Here is a 17,942-nt window from a genome sequence, read left to right on the forward strand (position 1 = left end):
ACAAAATATTCTTTGAGCTATTATATTTTTGTGTAAATGGCCAAAAACCCTGGGGGTGGTTTGCCACTTTATTTTTTAAATGCTGGTAGGGAAAGAGTTAAAGTGCTTGAACCCCTGTGAATGCTGCTTTCAGCTAAATTTAAAATGTTTTGGAAAACTCTCACCTGAGAAAAATCCAGATCCCCACAGCTGTTATGATCATTAACACAATGCCCACAATACTCAGGGTGATTGCCAGAAGATTGTCTGAAAACATATCAATACATTTCACTTCATCAAGTCTTTCCCCAATTGATATATTATATGTAAGTTCAAGTGGGAATCCTGTGGACAGAAGAAAGTAAGGCTCTTACTTGTGTTGTCCGGCAGTGTGATCTCCATAATTGCCTTAAAGGCTCCTGTCGGGGACTTGCAGTTAGTCATGTTAAGGTAAAAACTTTCTGGGACCAGGACATCGTTAATTTTCTCATCCTTTTTAGTGCTGTACACCATCGTTTGAGACCGAATAGTCTGCACTGCAATGTTTGTGTGCATCTCCTTACACTTGGTCTGGCTGACATTCCTGAACTTCAGATTGCTCGTTAGCTCCGTGTTAATGATCCAGGACACAGTGCTGGAGGGTTTCATCCCAGACGGCCAGGCTGGGGTCGCCAACACGGTAGGGTTATCCATTTTTGGTGAAACAGTGAAAATATAGTGCTCTGTATGAGAAAGTCAGAACAGCAAAACTCAATAACTGTTTAAATTGTTGATATCAAGTCACTCCCACTGAATGTATTTGAGCATTACACTACTGTAAAAGGTTTGGGGTTGGTTAGATGTTTTTAATGTCTTCGAAATAAATATCTTTATGCTAATTAATTAAAGCTGCATTTATTTGATCAAAAATATTGTGAAATATACAGTTGGGGTTAGAATTATTTGCACTCCTGGTAAATATGATCAAATATGGCTGCAAAAATCAATCAGCATCGTTTTGATCTTTTATTACAAAAATTCACAAAACTATAACCTTTCATTGTAGTTAAATAATCAAAACTGGGGGGTAAATCACATTAAGAAATAATGCTTTTCTCCAAAACATGTTGGCCATAATTATTGACACCCATTTATTAAATACTTTTTGCAACCAAAATAACAGTTGAGATGAGTTTGGAGAACTCCTGGCAAGAGTTCAGAGACCATTCCTATATACGGAAGCTCTCCAGATCCTTCAGATTCCCAGATCCATGTTGGTTCTCTTCAGTTTAGCCACTCATTCTCTAAAGGGTTCAGGGAACTGGGATGGTAATAGAAGAAGCTGAATTTTGTGCTCAGTGACACATTTGTGTCTTGATTGATTGTTTTTGGATCATTGTCCTGATGGGAGAACCAGCCACGGTGATACTTGGAGTCTTTGTCCACACAAACTTTTCTCCTCGCCATGCATTAGGACAATATATATACACACATCCTCTTCCAGGCAGATTTGTAACATCTTAAGTTGATTGGAAAATCCTAATTAGTGCCCTGATGGTGGAAATGGGGAAATTTTCAATGCTTTAGCTATTTTCCTAGTCACTTTCTTTTTTTGAAGCTCACATCAGGGGCCATATTCAAAAATCATCTTTAGGCTAAAAGTAGTTCCTAACTTGCCGATTTAGGAGAAACTCTTAAAAATAATGGGTGTGTCAGTCCTATTTTTAGGACTCCTAAATATTTGCTCTTAAAGAGTATTGCACTAAAACTAGCTCCTAAATGGCAGCTCCTAAAACTAGCTCCTGTTAAAAGTAGTCAAGAGGACTCCTAAGTCACTAAGACCAAATATCTAAACAATCCTTATGGCTATTGCTGCAACCCACCCGAAGACACTAAACAACATTGAGGCAATAGGGATAATTAATGCATCTTTAATTTAAAAAAAAAAAAATTAAAAATAATAAAATCAGATTACCTGTGGTAGTTGATTTTACGAGTTCACAATTACAAATGATTGAATAAAGTAAAACAATATAAGCCCTTATCTGTACCCAGAACCAGAGTTCTACCCCGTATTGCCGACCGAGAGAGAGGAACAGGGTGGCGGAGTGATGCAGAAAACTGCGGAGGTAACTAACGTTAGGTGAGTCGGCTCTCAGCTGTGTATATATACCTTCTCTCGCGCTGATTAGATAGACAGTTCGAACGTGCTCCTCACAAACTTTGTTAATGAAACATAATTTTTCCCTGAATTATGATGCAATCATGTAAGAGGCTGACAATTAGCTGAACATATACTAGTTTAACTAGTGACACTTGGCCTACATTTTTAAATCTTTATTTGAATATGGCATGTTCCTAATTACCCCAGTCTGCTAAAAAAAGAAAAAAAAAATTATATTAATGGGATAAACATTCTAGACGTGACAAAAATTGTGGCCAATGTGTTTTGGAAAAAAAAAAAACATTTATTTAATAATGTGATTTTCCCCAGACTTTTTATCCTTTCACTTCAATGAAAGGTTAGGTTTTTGCACATTTTTTGAATAAATATTGTGACGGGGTGAAGTAGTACACGACACAGGAGGGCAGGTGAATTTCCCCGAAGGGTGGATTTATTGATGAAAGTGAAAGTGCGTTGAGTGGGGTGCTCCGTGCTCGGTGTGGTCTCTCTCTTGCTTCCTCGGTGCTCGCGGTGATATGGGTCCGTGCTCAGAGTGAGTGCTGGCCGTCACACGCTGCTCTCTGGAGGGAAAATGGAGACAACAGTTAGCCGAGTCTTCTGGAGACATCTCTCACCTCTCTGGCCGGCGTGCAGGCTTATAAAGCCGCCCGCTGATGAGCTGCAGGTGTGACGGCTCAGCCTGTGATGAGCGGGTGCAGGTGTGCCCGCCTAGTTTCCAGGGCGACGCTGATGAGCGCTCAGGACACTTAGCCGTCGGTGACCTGGGAGAGGACGGCTCCCAACCCGGTGTCGGAGACGTCCGTCTGCAGCAGGAAGGGGCTATTGAAGTCGGGTGCTCGTAGGACAGGGGCCGAGGTGAGGGCCGTCTTGATGCGGTGGAACTCCGACAGCACCTTCTGCAGCCGGTCCAGGTGGTCCTCCCAGGTCTCGGAGTGAATCACCACGTCATCCAGGTAGGCCGCCGCGTAGGCTTGGTGGGGACAGAGCAGGATGTCCATGAGCCACTGGAAGGTGGCGGGTGCTCCGTGCAGGCCGAAAGGGAGGACGGGGTATTGCCAGTGGCTGCTCGGAGTGGAGAAGGCTGTCTTTGGCTTGGCCTAAAGGGAGAGGGGTACCTGCCAATACCCTTTTGTGAGATCGAGGGTGGAGATGTACCGCGCCCTCATCTACGCGGGGCATGGGATAGCCGTCGAACTCCGAGACCCTGTTGAGCCGGCGGAAGTCGTTGCAGAAGCGGAAGGTGCCATCGGGCTTTGGGACCATCACAATCGGGCTGGACCACAGGCTGCGTGATGGTTTGATGAATTCTAACTTCAGCATCTCCTGTACTTCCGCCTCGATGGCGTGTCGCCAAACCTCCGGAACACTGTAGGGCCGCTGCCGAACGACGACTCCTGGGGGCGTCCGGACGTCATGCTCCAGGACGCGAGTCCGCCCGGGGCGAGGGGAGAACACCGCAGAAAACTGACTGACCAGGTGCTGCAACTCCGACTTTTGGGCCGCCGACAGCTGGGGGTCCATGTCTACCATGGGGCCCGGTCCCGACCCAGCGCTTCAGGAGGTTGATGTGGTACAGCTGGTCGGCTCTCCTCTTCCCAGGCTGTCGGACCCTGTAGGTGACGGGCCCGACCTTCTCCGCGACTGTGAAGGGACCCTGCCAGGTGGCCAGGAATTTACAGGCGGCTGTTGGGACTAGGACCAAGACGTGGTCCCCGTGCTGGAACTCTCTGGGTTGGGCGGCCCGGTCGAAGTGCCTCCGTTGGGCCTGTTGGGCTTTGGCCAGGTGCTCCCGGACGATGGGCATCACGCGGTCGATCCTGTCGTGCATCTGTCGCACGTGCTCGATCGTGGAACGGTGTACCCCCGGTTGTTGCTTCCAGGCCTCTTTGGCCACGTCGAGCAGTCCGCGGGGTTGCCAGCCGAAGAGGAGCTCAAACGGGGTGAAGCCGGTGGACGCTTGGGGGACTTCCCGAATGCCAAAGAGGATGTAGGGCAGCATCTTATCCCAGTCCCGCGGGTCTTCGGCGGCCACCCGGCGCAGCGTCTGGTTGAACCGCTCGACGAGGCTGTCGGTCTGGGGGTGGTACACCGTCGTGCGGAGCTGTTGTACCTTCAGGAGCCTGCAGAGGTCGGCCATCATCCGGGACATGAACGGGGTGCCCTGGTCAGTCAGAATCTGGGTGGGGATGCCGACCCGGCTACACAGAAGAAAGAGCTCCTGGGCGATGACCTTGGTGGTGGCTTTCCGGAGGGGAATGGCCTCTGGGTACCGGGTGGCATAGTCCACGATGACGAGGATGTGTTCATACCCCCGGGCGGACTTCGGCAGCGGTCCCACCAGATCCATTCCAATTCGCTCAAAGGGTACCTCTATAATGGGTAGCGGAATCAGCGGGCTGGGGGGAGGAACTCGCGGCGACGTCCGCTGGCAGGTGGGGCAGGCTTGGCAAAAGCGCTTCACCTCAGCCTCCAGTCCGGGCCAGTGGAAGCGATCTCGGATTCTTTGGATGGTGTTCTGAGCCCCGAGGTGGCCTGCCATGGGGTGTGCGTGGGCAATCTCCATCACTGCCTCGGTCTTGCTTCGGGGCACGACGAGCAGATTTTTTTCCTCCCCCCTTCGCTGAGCGACACAGTAGAGCAGGCCTTGCTCGATTTTGAAGTGGGGCGTAGGGTGCGGCGCGGGCTGTAGGTCCTTCTCCTCCGCGACCCTTACTTGAGCCCAGCAGTGTTTCAGACGGTCGTCCTCGTGCTGCTCGCGGGCGAACGCCCCGGCCCCCGAGACATGCTGGAAGAGGTCATAGAACAGGTTAGCAGCTTGGGGGGTGGACTCACCGTCTCGGGGGCTGTCGGAGGCCAGGAGCACAGGACGCCGTCTGGATCTCCGCGCAGTCCGGCGCTTTGGGCGGTTCCCGGGCTGGCTGACAGGCTGTGTGGCGGCGGTGAGGAGACGGTCAAACCCCGGCCAGTCCCTTCCGAGTAACACGGGGACCGGCAGATCCTTGACGATTCCTACTTCGATGGCCCAGGTGCCCGGGGTGGCCTCGATGGACACGCGACGTGTGGGGACTTCTCGGGTATCGCCATGCACACACACAATGGGGACGGAGGTCTTCGAATCCACTCGCGGCGGCAGAATGGCCGCCTGTACGAGGCTGATGGCGCTGCCGGAGTCCAGGAGAGCCAGGAAGGGACGGCCGTTGATCTTCACCTCCGCCCAGGGCGCGTTCTCCGTGTGCACGGCGCAGCCTGCCAGCCATGCTCGTCCAGGGGATCGCGGGGCTTCCATGGGCATGGGCTCGTCCGGAGGCCCGGGAACCGCCGGCCTGCCTACTGGTCACGAGGTACCCTCCGGCGTGCGTCGCTCCTAGACCACCCTTCGGGGAAAAGGCGACGCTCGCTCCCCGACCTCCCGGTGGAAGGTGGCATCCGCCAGCTCAATGGCCTCGACCAGCTCATCCTTGGTGGTGGGCTTCCGCATCCCCACGGCTTGACGGAGGTGGCGCGGGAGCGCGCGCAGGAGGCGGTCGACGACGACTAAGTGCTTTGTGCGGGGGGAAGCGCGAAGTACGCCCGCTGAGCTTCCCCAGTCAGCAGCGGGGCGACGATGCGGGCCCAGTCGTCCTCTGGCCACGCCTCGCGGGTAGCGATGGTCTCAAACATCTCGAGGTATATGGAGACGTCGTCGTGATCGGTCATTCGAGGCATGAGTTGGGTTGCTTGGGCGCGAGGGTCAGGCAGCGGAGCGCGTTGGGCAGCGGCCGCCCGGAGTGTGAGCAGCTCCCGCTCTGCAGTGTCTTGTCGAGAGGCCATATGCTCCATAATTTGCTGCTGGCGGATGCTCACCTCGGTGAGGTGTTTCAACAGTTCCTCCATCGTCACAGGGAGGAGCGCCACCTGGAGAAACAGAGGGAAAAACCAATGAGTGCGGGGAAAAATAAATCCAGGGAAAAGTCTCGGGGAAACGGGAACCACTCCATGTGAACCTGATGTCGGTACTTCTTCACGCTCTTGCCCGCATTCTCCACCAGTGTGACGGGGTGAAGAAGTACACGACACAGGAGGGCAGGTGAATTTCCCCGAAGGGTGGATTTATTGATGAAAGTGAAAAAGAATGTGCATCGAGTGGGGTGCTCCGTGCTCTGTGTGGTCTCTCTCTTGCGTCCTCTGTGCTCGCGATATGGGTCCGTGCTCAGAGTGAGTGCTGGCCGTCACACGCTGCTCTCTGGAGGGAAAATGGAGACAACAGTTAGCCGAGTCTTCTGGAGACGTCTCTCACCTCTCTGGCCGGCGTGCAGGCTTATATAGCCGCCCGCTGATGAGCTGCAGGTGTGACGGCTCAGCCTGTGATGAGCGGGTGCAGGTGTGCCCGCCTTGTTTCCAGGGCGACGCTGATGAGCGCTCGGGAGACTTGTCACAATATAGATAGATAGATCAAAAGGATAAACGATGCAGATTTATTTTTACAGCCATCTTTATTAATATTTACCAGGGATTCATATAAGTCTGACCATGACTGTATTTTCAATATAAAATATATATTTTTTCAAAAATATAATTTGTTTTTGTGATCAAAGCTGCATTTTTTAGCTTCATTACTCCAGTCTTCAGTGTCACATGATCCTTCAGAATTAATTCTGAATAATGATAATTTGCTCAAGAAGCATTTCTTATTATTATCAATGCTGAAAACAGTTTTGTTGCCTAATCTTTTTATGCAACAAACCATGATACATTTTTCTTTGATGAATAGAAAGTTATAAATATTTTATTATATTATAAATGCCTATGGGCACTTTTGTAAAAACAGATTTTTTAAAAAATTTTACTGAAACTTTTTAACCGTAGTGTGGTAGAGACAGTTTCTACACCATTTTACCTCAATAGTTTCCTTAAGACAAAAAGCAGATTATGTGCAGTAATGTATAATGAATGTATAATGAAATATTTTACCTGATATATATTGTGTAAATGAATAAGTTAAAAAGGGTTTAGTTGCCAAATTCCTGTCACTGAAACCTGTAACGGAGGCAGTTACTGCAATGCTGGATTCACGGATCTGGATTTTCTCAATGGTTCCCTTTGGACTAAACTGCCCAACAATGATGCCAGGGTTAAGATGGGACACATTTAGGAGGAGAATGCTCTTAGATTTGTCCTCAGGCGGACAGTAACGCAGACCGTCTGGTGGAGACTGTAGCTCCACTGAACTGTTCTGTGGGCCATGAAGGTGCCATGTGATCGTCTTCACAACTCCTGGGATGCATTGATGCTCGTAATTGAAGGTTAAGGGGAATGAAGTGGATGCACAGTTTCTCCATTCTTTACATTCTGTTGATAAAGAAACAAAGTAAGTGACGATGAATAGAGGAATGTTTAATTAATATGGGCTGAACCAAAAGAGCATAAACACCCATTTACACCAAGAATGATAACAAAGATATATTATAACAATAACTACAGTGAAGAAAATAAGTATTTGAACACCCTGCTATTTTGCAGGTTCTCCCACTTAGAAATCATGGAAAGGTCTGAAATTGCCATCGTAGGTGCATGTCCACTGCGAGAGACATAATCTAAAAATAAAATAAAAATCCAGAAAATCACAATGTATGTTTTTTTAAAGGATTACTTCAGTGATTAGCATATGGCTTTGTATCAGTAGAAATCCCCCCCCCCCCTTTAGATTTATGCATTTTATTTCTGAAAAAATTCCCCCTATGATGCAAATATTGTCAATTTGCATCATCTGAGAAATTTTTGCCAAGAGGCTTAAAGACTACAGCCAGCAGAGGAAGCTATTTCCGCATGTTTTCAATCCCCATGGGGAGTGGCATCTCACTCACAGCACTCAGCTCAGGCAGCCACGGGCACTAATGTAAACGGTGTGGCTGACGTAGGCAAGCGAGTGTTTCAGCTTCTCAAATTAATTCCTATGAAAGTTAAGCTTCCAAAGGCATGAACTAAAAACGACCCAGACATCAGGAGCTCATTTAGCTCATCAGGAATGTATGTAATTTGACTCCTACTGCGTTTGAGCTGACACTTCCTCAGCGGCTAAATAACATATTGAACACACACATTCAGTTTTTAATTGTAGTGTCTGTTCTCTAACTGAACTGATTTTATGAAAATGAACGGTGGGAATGGTCACGGTGGGAAAGTGAAAGTGATCCAGTAATCTAGTAGCGGTGGCTTTGGGAGTGGCCTCATAGGGCAGCGAAGCATTGCTGGGAATTGTAGTCTTTCATCCCCATGTGTCTTTTCTCAGTCTAGAAAGCACCAAATAAATAAAAAAATTCACATTTCTACTACATTAATGACACAGTTTAAATACAGATTCATCTTCCCAGCGCTGAAGTACCCCTTTAACTATTTATTTGTATGATACAGCTGCAAATAAGTATTTGAACACCTGAGAAAATCAATGTTAAAGGGGGGGTGAAACACTCAGTCAATCTCATGTCAATCATTGAGTACCTATAGAGTAGTATTGCATCCTTCATATCTCCGAAAAGTCTTTAGTTTTATTATATTTATAAAAGAAATGTGGGCTGTACAGAGTCTTTCCGAAAAAAACCGAGCGGATGGAGGCGTATCGAGTGGGCGGAGCTAAAGAATGACGAGCGCACACAAGGAGGTGACGTCCTCAAGCGTGGAGAAGAAAACATTACCCTAAATAAACCATGGCTATCAATCAGATTCAACTACAGATATGATCCAGAATCAGATCCAGAGGCTGAAATAAATTGAACAGGAGTAACAGCAGCAGGACGTCCATCTCTGTGGTATGGACTGTATTTAGTGGCCTGTCAACATTTGTGTGTTTTTACTCGCAGTTTATGAGGACATGATTCGGTTTATGGACTATTGTATGCGACTTAACCTTAGCAGAAGCAAGCAAAACGGTTTTGCACGTCAGACTAGTGTAACGTTATACAGAGAACAGCAATGGAGTCCGTTAGCGCATTTGAATAACGAAGCACGCTTTGTGAGAAAGCTAGGTTTATGTTTGGGTTGGTTTTACAATAAACAAACTGACACCTATAGTGGTCAGCTAAACAAATGTATTTAAACACACACCATAGATCGCATACTCCATTGATAAATTAACTAATGCTATACACGATCGGGTTGTTTACTGATGTTTACTTACGCGACGATAGCCAACAACAGACATTTGAAGCAGTTTTACTCAAGCACGACGTGTTTCCAAAAGCACGACCGTGAACCTTTATCGTTGGGACCGCTCCGTCAAAAACACACTTCTTTGGTATGATTTGGTGAAGTCCTGTGACAGCAGTGACCGTGGAGATCCACTTTTTTGCGACACGACTGAAGCGATGTTGTGACGCTTCTCGTCATTTCTGCGTTCAAATCGGTTCAAATTCAGCACTGCCTTCCCGGAATGCTGTGCTGAAGCGTTGAAGTCACTTGATGTCACCCATAGGAATAAAGTGGAGCGCGTCTTAGTGTATTACCAACAGTAACCTTGGAAACGGTGGTCCCAGCTCTTTTCAGGTCCCTGACCAGCAGCTCCTCCCGTGTAATTCTGGGCTGATTTCTCACCTTTCTTAGGATCATTGAGACCCCACGAGGTGAGATCTTGCATGAACCCTAGTCCGAGGGAGATTGACAGTCATGTTAAGCTTCTTCCATTTTTTAATAATTCCTCCAACAGTGGACCTTTTTGCATCAAGCTGCTTGGCAATTTCCCCGTAGCCCTTTCCAGCCTTGTGGAGGTGTACAATTGTGTCTCTAGTGTCTTTGGACAGCTCTTTGGTCTTGGCCATGTTAGTAGTTGGATTCTTACTGATTGTATGGGGTGGACAGATGTCTTTATACAGCTAACAACCTCAAACAGGTGCATCTAATTTAGGTTAAAAAAAAGGAGTGGAGGTGGACATTTTAAAGGCAGACTAACAGGTCTTTGAGGGTCAGAATTCTAGCTGATAGACAAGTGTTCAAATACTCATTTGAAGCTGTATCATACAAATAAATAGTTCATATAAAAATCATATATTTTGATTTCTAGATTTTTTTTTAAGATTATGTGTCTCACAGTGGACATGCACCTACGATGACAATTTCAGACCCATCCATGATTTCCAAGTGGGAGAACTAGCAAAATAGCAGGGTGTTCAAATACTTTTTTCCTCACTGTATATTAGTGTACACACCGATTGGATGATAACATTCTGTGTACTGCATCTAGTCACGAGCTGCTGGAGCTCATTAAAGTCGGTGGATTCTGATTGGCTGTCAATGTTTATATCATTTTATCAGCTGGAAAAATCATTCTATTAATCCAATGATATCCTTCCCTCATTATCAGTATAGTTAATGATTATTGAAGCTTTATAGTTGTTATCCTATAAGTTATCTTCCTTGATGTGGTCAGGCGTTAAAGGATTAGTTCACGGCGGTACTTCTGCCTACGTCTAGCGTTACCTTTTCAATGTGATTACTTAAACCAGTGTGTTACAGAGAGGTGCAAAATGAGCAATTTAGGTAAAACAAATCTCTTTTTTAGAAAATGACAGATGGTTTCGATAGATAAACCCCTATTCCTTGTCTGAGATCGTGCAGATCCCATTGAAGCCCTTCAAAACTGCCTTGATTTGGACCTTCAACATTTTGGTTGCCATTAAAGTCAATTATATGAAGAAAAATCCTGAAATGTTTTCCTCAACAACAAAAAAAGTAATTTAAATTTTCATTTTAAAGTGAATTAATCCTTTAACATTCTTGTTTTCATTATTTTCTTCTTCTTCTTCTTGTGCCACTGCTTTTTGGAGGAAAGTTGACACACCAACAAATTTGCAGAGGTTTTACAATCAATATATCCAAGAAGTTTAGGGAATGCCTACTAACAAAATTCTGGCCCAAAGGCATGTCCCTGATCTGCTTGAGTTAGCTAATGAACCTTCTAATAATGACTGGGAGATACCAGAGCATTTTACACAGTGAAACAAATCTCAAAACATTTAGGATATTGTGTTATTTATGGCTCAGAGGTGTAGATCGTTCCACACAGAGTACCTATGGTCTGGGTGACAGTCAACTCCAGGTCATCATCGTTACAGTCAAAGGTCTCGAGGACATAACGCTTCCCTGAAGGTATGGTGATCGTGTACATACGGACCGAATCCAGTCTTAACAAACAGGTGGACCGATACTCCCCTTTCACATGGATCTGTAGCATTTGATTCTTAGGCAGAACCAATTTGCACTGCCCTGCAACAGTGACAAGAATAAAAAAACAGTTATTAAAATGGTGATGAATTGAGAAATCAACTTTTCCTTGAGCTTTTGATATATAAAAGGTCATTGTAATATAAGATTATCCTGTAAGTTTCAGAGCTGAAAACTTTCTTGTTAGTCAAAAAAAAAAGCTGGTAACACTTTATAATAACGTTCAGTTGTTAGTCATTTATAAGTGGTTAGTTAATGATGAACTAATCATTTACAAAACATTCATAAATTATTATCAAGTGATATGCTAACATTTTATGAATGTTTTGTAAATTCCGTTACAAGTCATTTACAAGTGATTAGTAAATAATTAACTAATGATTTAGTAGATTAAGTTATAAGTAATTTACAGTTTAATAGTTAATAATGAACTAATGATTTACAAAACATGACAATGCATTTCATAAATGTTACTAAATTGTTACTTTTTGTATATTTTGTAGATTCAGTTATTTATAAGTTATTAGATAATGATAAACTTTTATGCTAAAGCAATTTTTTTAAAAGAATGATAAATTACTAGTTGTCAAATTAATAAACATTTTAGAATGACTTTAAGCCCATCTTTCAAGTTGGAGATCACTGTGAATGAACGTGTAGATAAATAGTATAGGAACTCGACTTGCATGAAGAAATTAATCATAAATGTGCATTAAAACAGTTTTTTAAAATATATTGTGAGTAAAATTACTTCCGTTGTAAAAAACGCTCTGATCGGAAGTGACGCAACGGCCGGTAAACATCGTCTCTTTGTAATGGAGTCAGACAGCGAAGAGGTTGCAGTTGGGATAAATGTCAACTCTTACGATGGGCTATTGCCGTATAATTACGAGCCGCCTAGGCGAGAGAGGGGTCAGGGAGAGTTAAGGGGAAGGGTAAATGGACAGAGGAGAGAGATATAGAGTTGTGGTGTGAGGAGAATCGGTTGAGAATTGGGCAGGTGTCTGGCAGGTGTCACACAGCGATTCCGGCAAATACACGGATAATGCGACCCGGCATTTGTTCCCGGGCCGCTAGATTTGGTCCATTCTCACTGCCAGCGAAATACCGTAATATGTGCGCTTTCACACACAACCCGTAACGGTCACGGGTCGAGTTGACACGTGACATCCGGATGTGATGTATTATGGCGAGCGATCTCAGCTTCAGCGCGGATAGTAAGGAGCTCCGTGGTCTCGACTTGTGTCCAGTTTGCGCATAATTTCTGCTTGTTTAATTTTAGTTTATTTTGTATACGAACACTCTCTGCGTTTAAAACACAGACAAGCTCTTCTGGCACTGCAGGGTTGTATTATTGAAAAAACAAGCTCTAGGAGTCGCACGATAACTACGTACACGTTGCGGCATTAGTTTCGTTTTTTGTTCACACAGCGCTCGTCCCGGGTCGAACCACACAATGTTACTAGGTCCCCGACCCGGGTTCAATTCGGTAATCAATTCTGGGACGTGGTTGCTTTCACTCAGAAGGCGACCCGGCAATGTCCCGGGAATATTGCGGGTCCGACGTGCTGTGTGAAAGGGGCTTTGGTGAGTGACCACAGGGTATAGCTAATTGTGGCTAACGTTGCCTCTCTATGTTTATCACATTGCAGTATCTTTAATAAATCATATTTAGCAATATTGTTGTCGACGTTGTTGTTTTTCAAGCATCCATGTAGATTGTAACCATCTATGCCAGCAATATGTGTCTTAAAATAAATAATTTAGATCCCAGATTTTAAATGAATGTTGTAGGATGTAGGCTATAGCTTACATCTGTGACGGTCAGATAGGGATAGACATTCTGCGCATTTCTACACAACATAGTTTATCGTGAAATTTTGTAGAAATTGCTAGCTGATGTTTAATCATTAACTGCTTTTAGACCTAGGCGTCCGCATGTTCTGCTTCTGCAGTTGGTTATTATTGCGTTTAGGCCGTATATCTGAACAACATAACCGGACAGCTGGAATTCCAAGCTTAGTTGGCTGTTATTCTACTCACCTCCGACGGACATAATGTAAATGAGCTCACATGTACTGTGGAGTACGTGTATGAAAGCAGTTAGTCTTTCGGCTAGGACGGGAATATGCTGTTCATGTAAATACAGTCATTGTAACAACGATCTTTTATTGATTCACCATTGTGACAACAGAATTCACCATTGTGACGACTCAAACCTACTATAACTATAATAACGATAACGACAATCTCTATTTTCTGTTTCCACCTCTCAAGACTACGTAAACCCACACTGAGAGCCAGGGCTGCAGCAGCGCTTGTTTGCCTGTCGTTGCGTCATATGACGCGTTCTCTGGGAAAAGGCGGGTTTTTGGAGCGTAGCTTAGAACAGGCACTTTTTTTTCTTAATTTCTGCCCGTGGGTGTTGTAAAACATATGTATTCTTATGTATGTCTTTTTAAATTTACATTTTCATACAATATTCTGTATAAATTAAGTTAAAATTAAAATGAAAGATGGCCTTTAAAGTCAGGGGATTGCAGTGCGGTAAGTTAAATCCTTTTACTCAGTGGTGCAGACTGGTGTTCTGTGTGGGGTCTAGTGATAATGTGAACTGGTTTACCCTCCAGTGAAGCATCAGGTGCACGTGTCAGAGAAGACAGCTGTCTATACCCTCACCAGTCAGCATTTACATTAAAGTACACACTAAAGTCTTCATCACCTGTTAGAGATGATGTTGTAAACGCATGAATAAATCATTTACCAAACTTTATCAACCGTTACAAATGATCTGTACATGTATACAAAGCATTTACAACGCTTTCTGCGTCCCCTAATCTAAAGTGTAGACTATTCATCACTTGTAAATGTTTTACACATCATTCGTAGATCTTTCTTACCCGTTACAAATTATCTATACACGTATACAAGGCATTTACAATGCTTTTAGCGTCCCTAATCTAAAGTGTAGAATATTCATTACTTGTAAATGTTTTACACGTCATTTGTAGATATTTCTCACCCGTTGCAAATGCGTCCATTGATTGCTACAACAAATGTAACATTAAATGTGAAAATTAAATTCTGCTATTCCTCACCTGTTGCAATAGAAATGTGTAAATAGGTAATTCATCTAATTACTGTAAGCATTTAACTCCTATTCGTCACATAACCAATCCCTTCCCTAAACCTACCAGTTTGTGTTTTATATATAAAAAAAAACAGGCAGATACGACTACAGGAACAATTAATTAAAAAAGTACAAATATTCCAAGTGTCTCGAGGCCAAACGATTGGTTTGTGTGAAGTAAATCCCCAGAATGAGTCCATCCACCGGCCGATGAGTAACACATTTCAAAATTTGCCTCCAGGAACTTCCGGAAGAAACATCACCCCTGCGTCCCAATTCGCATACTATCCATCCTAAATAGTATTCGAAAATAGAATTAGTATGTCCCAAATCATAGTATGTTGAAAAGAGTATTCCAAAGGTACCCGGATGGTTTACTATTTCCGGTCCGAATTCGAAGTACGAATCGATGGGCACGCTAACGGCTGATATTGCCCACAACCCACTGCAAGGTCGTATGGGGATTCGATTAGAACTACAAACGCGGATAAAAAGCATGAAAAACTACAAACATAGCGGATGTGCAAGTCCGGCGGTTAAGTAGAGAAGTTTAGATAAAGGGGTTTGAGTGACCAACTATCAATATTTAACCCGACAAAACTATATTTATTCAGTGTTGCCCACATTATATTTCACCTGCAGCAGCATTGTGAACTTTTGTAATGACATGTTTGGCCATTAACTTTTAAATGCATCATTATATTTAAACTGCAAACACATGAGGAGAGTCTCTGCATTAAAGACCCACGAATGGCAGATCAACGAGCGGCTACATTTCTCTCTCGATACGGTAGGAGATTAAACTGAATGTGGAGGATTTGAACTGTGACGAATCTGACGATGATTGACAGGGCAGTTAAACGGTGACGGGATGCACGTAACTAAGCGACAGAGTCCGTTAAAGATGGCGAAGTAGTCCCGAAGCTTGCACTTTTCTGCTACACACTCAAAAGTATATACTTTTTCTTCACAAAAAGAGTACATACTTTTAGGACGTAGTATAAGTAGGCGAATTGGGACGCAGCACACGTCAGCTTTGACAGCATTGGCTGTCGAGTGTCTCGTGACCAATTGCATCATTACGTCAGCTTTGATTGTAAAATGCCATTGGCTCTCGTGTGTCATGTGACCGATTGCGTCCTGCTAAAGAGTCAGGACAGGAGTATTATTTGAATGATAAATAGGATAAATATGCGTTCATAAAGGGATCATCATTTCAATGATTAAAACATTAAGATCAACTCTGTTCATTACATAAAGATATCGTATGACTTCAGAAAACGTTGAATACAACATGAGCTAATACTTTTAAACTGTTTTTGGTCAGTTTTTGCAATAAAAAGTAGACTATTTATATTTATAAAATCATGTCTACTTTTACAAATGCAAACAATTAAATGCGTCTTGATTTGATGCATTGGGATATGCATCAATACATTATATAGACTACTCATCATTTACTAATGGTTTGATCATCATTTGTTCATGATTAACAATTTATTGAGATAATGGTATATTGACATTTCGTTGATTAATAATATATTAACTAGTAACTAAACCATTTACTAAGGATCTGTTTGATTATTTTATGAAATGTTTTTTTTTTTTAAAGATAGGCCTAACTTATGACAGATTTGTAAATCGTTACCATATTAATAATTTATGAATGTATAATTATGATTTGTAAATTATTAGTTTATCATTATCTAATAAATTGTAAATAATTTATAACTGAATCTACTGGCATGTTTTGTAAATCATTAGTTCATTATTAACTAATCATTTGTCAATCACATATACCTGAATCTACTAAATATAAGTAAAATAATTAACAAATCACTCATTAATCATTAATGAACACGTACTCATGTTTACATCAACGATACATATATTCGCAATTTTATATTGTGATACATTGATTAACGATATATTGTTATACCCCTAAACACAATATCATGAATAAAGAGTATATAAACTTTTGAACTGGTTAATTTGTGTAAATCTAGTTATTACTTTGAAGTTGGACATCTGTTATTAAAAATAGCGTATTAATGACAGTCCTACATAATAAACTATATTTTTGAATTATTAGTACAAAGAAATATTAACATATAACATAAAAATATCACATACCCTGTGTTCTTTCATTGGTAGATATTTGAAAATGCACCATCAGATCTTGCGATGGCCGGGACATTTTGCAGTTCCTTATGGCGAGTGTAAAGCTGCCAGTTATCTCTGATGGCTGGGTTCCGTTCAGTGGTTTAACCAGAGGTTTCTTTAAAAGCCAATGGTAATTCATTGTTGGGATGTTTTCAGGTTGAAGGCATGTTGGAACAGTGTGGTTCAGAATGTGCACATCTGCATAGTGCGTCTGGGGCACGGTGAAAGTCCATGATGTCTGTGCATCTTCAGGGAAAGTGTTTGGGGTAAAGAAATCCTGGGTTGAACTGCTCTCTGGGAGATGAACATGGATATCAGCCAGTGCTGTAAAAGAAATAACGTTCAACAATTCACACTTGACAACTTTGTTTAGACAATTTGTACTTAAACATGTAAGTTTTACCATTGCACTTACATTCAGAGGGAACTCCCAGTGATACATCGATGACGTTCGTGGACAGAGTTTGACCTCCAGACACTTCCAAAGACAGTTTGCCAACATTACGCAGCCTGAAAATTTTAATGGTTCCATTCTGACAAAATCTCCCAACAGTGACATTCTCCGTCGTGATCGTGTAAACGTGCTTGTCCGGGCAGCCGTCTGTCGGCCGAATCTGTCGTAATCCAATTCTACTGAAATTCAAATGGATAGTATATGTATCTGTAGGCTTCAGATTCCAGATGAAGATCCGATTGAACTTTTTAAAGGCATTGTATTCTTTGGCTTCAATGTTTATCACTGTTGAACAAATGTGTTGTGTCAGAGAAAAACACATTAGACTCATTGATTTTACAACAAGCACACCGTGTTAATTTAACCCTCTGGTGCTCCTCGTTTAGTGGTCACGCTCATAATTATCATGAACTAAATGCATTACTAGCTTACATTAACTAAATGCATAATGCAATATACATTTTACAGCATGTATTAATATTTGAGCAATACACTTGTACCTTAATCAATTAATAATATGCAATTCATAGGGCATAAAAGATTTAACAGATAAAACTAACAATGAATAATACTTCTACAGCATTTATTAACCTTATCAAATGTTAAAAATGTAATATTATTGTATTATATTAAGTGTTATCATTTCATATAAATCTAAATAGTTTGCTTTTTTAGAACACTTGACAATTTTCTAATCAAAAGGGCTCCAACGCCACCCACTCACAGCGCACACCCTCCCCTGAGTTTTAATCACCCACACCTGCTCCTCATCATCACCTCAATCACCCCCAGCACAAAAGACACACACAAAACACGATCAGTCACTGTCCGGTCTCTTCTATGAGAAGGTACTAACGTTT

The 17,942-nt window shown here is 43.0% G+C and overlaps 1 protein-coding gene across 3 annotated transcripts in view; it reads right to left on the reverse strand.

Moving 5' to 3' along the window:
• The window catches only part of LOC137083420 (CUB domain-containing protein 1-like), a 37,464-nt gene that overhangs the window by 7,056 nt on the left and 12,466 nt on the right, over positions 1-17,942 (reverse strand). For 2 of the 3 annotated variants that reach the window (XM_067449357.1, XM_067449356.1), the window contains exons 3-8: positions 17,044-17,367; positions 16,599-16,952; positions 11,183-11,377; positions 7,094-7,471; positions 354-701; positions 165-246 (exon numbers count right to left, since the gene is read on the reverse strand). In XM_067449357.1, the coding sequence (XP_067305458.1) occupies positions 165-246; positions 354-701; positions 7,094-7,471; positions 11,183-11,377; positions 16,599-16,952; positions 17,044-17,367 (1,681 nt within the window). The remainder of the gene's footprint in view (positions 1-164; positions 247-353; positions 702-7,093; positions 7,472-11,182; positions 11,378-16,598; positions 16,953-17,043; positions 17,368-17,942) is intronic. The other variant, XM_067449358.1, reaches the window with a different exon arrangement.

This window comes from Pseudorasbora parva, chromosome 7, assembly GCF_024679245.1.
Source record: "Pseudorasbora parva isolate DD20220531a chromosome 7, ASM2467924v1, whole genome shotgun sequence".
NCBI classification, from domain to species: Eukaryota; Metazoa; Chordata; class Actinopteri; order Cypriniformes; family Gobionidae; genus Pseudorasbora; species Pseudorasbora parva.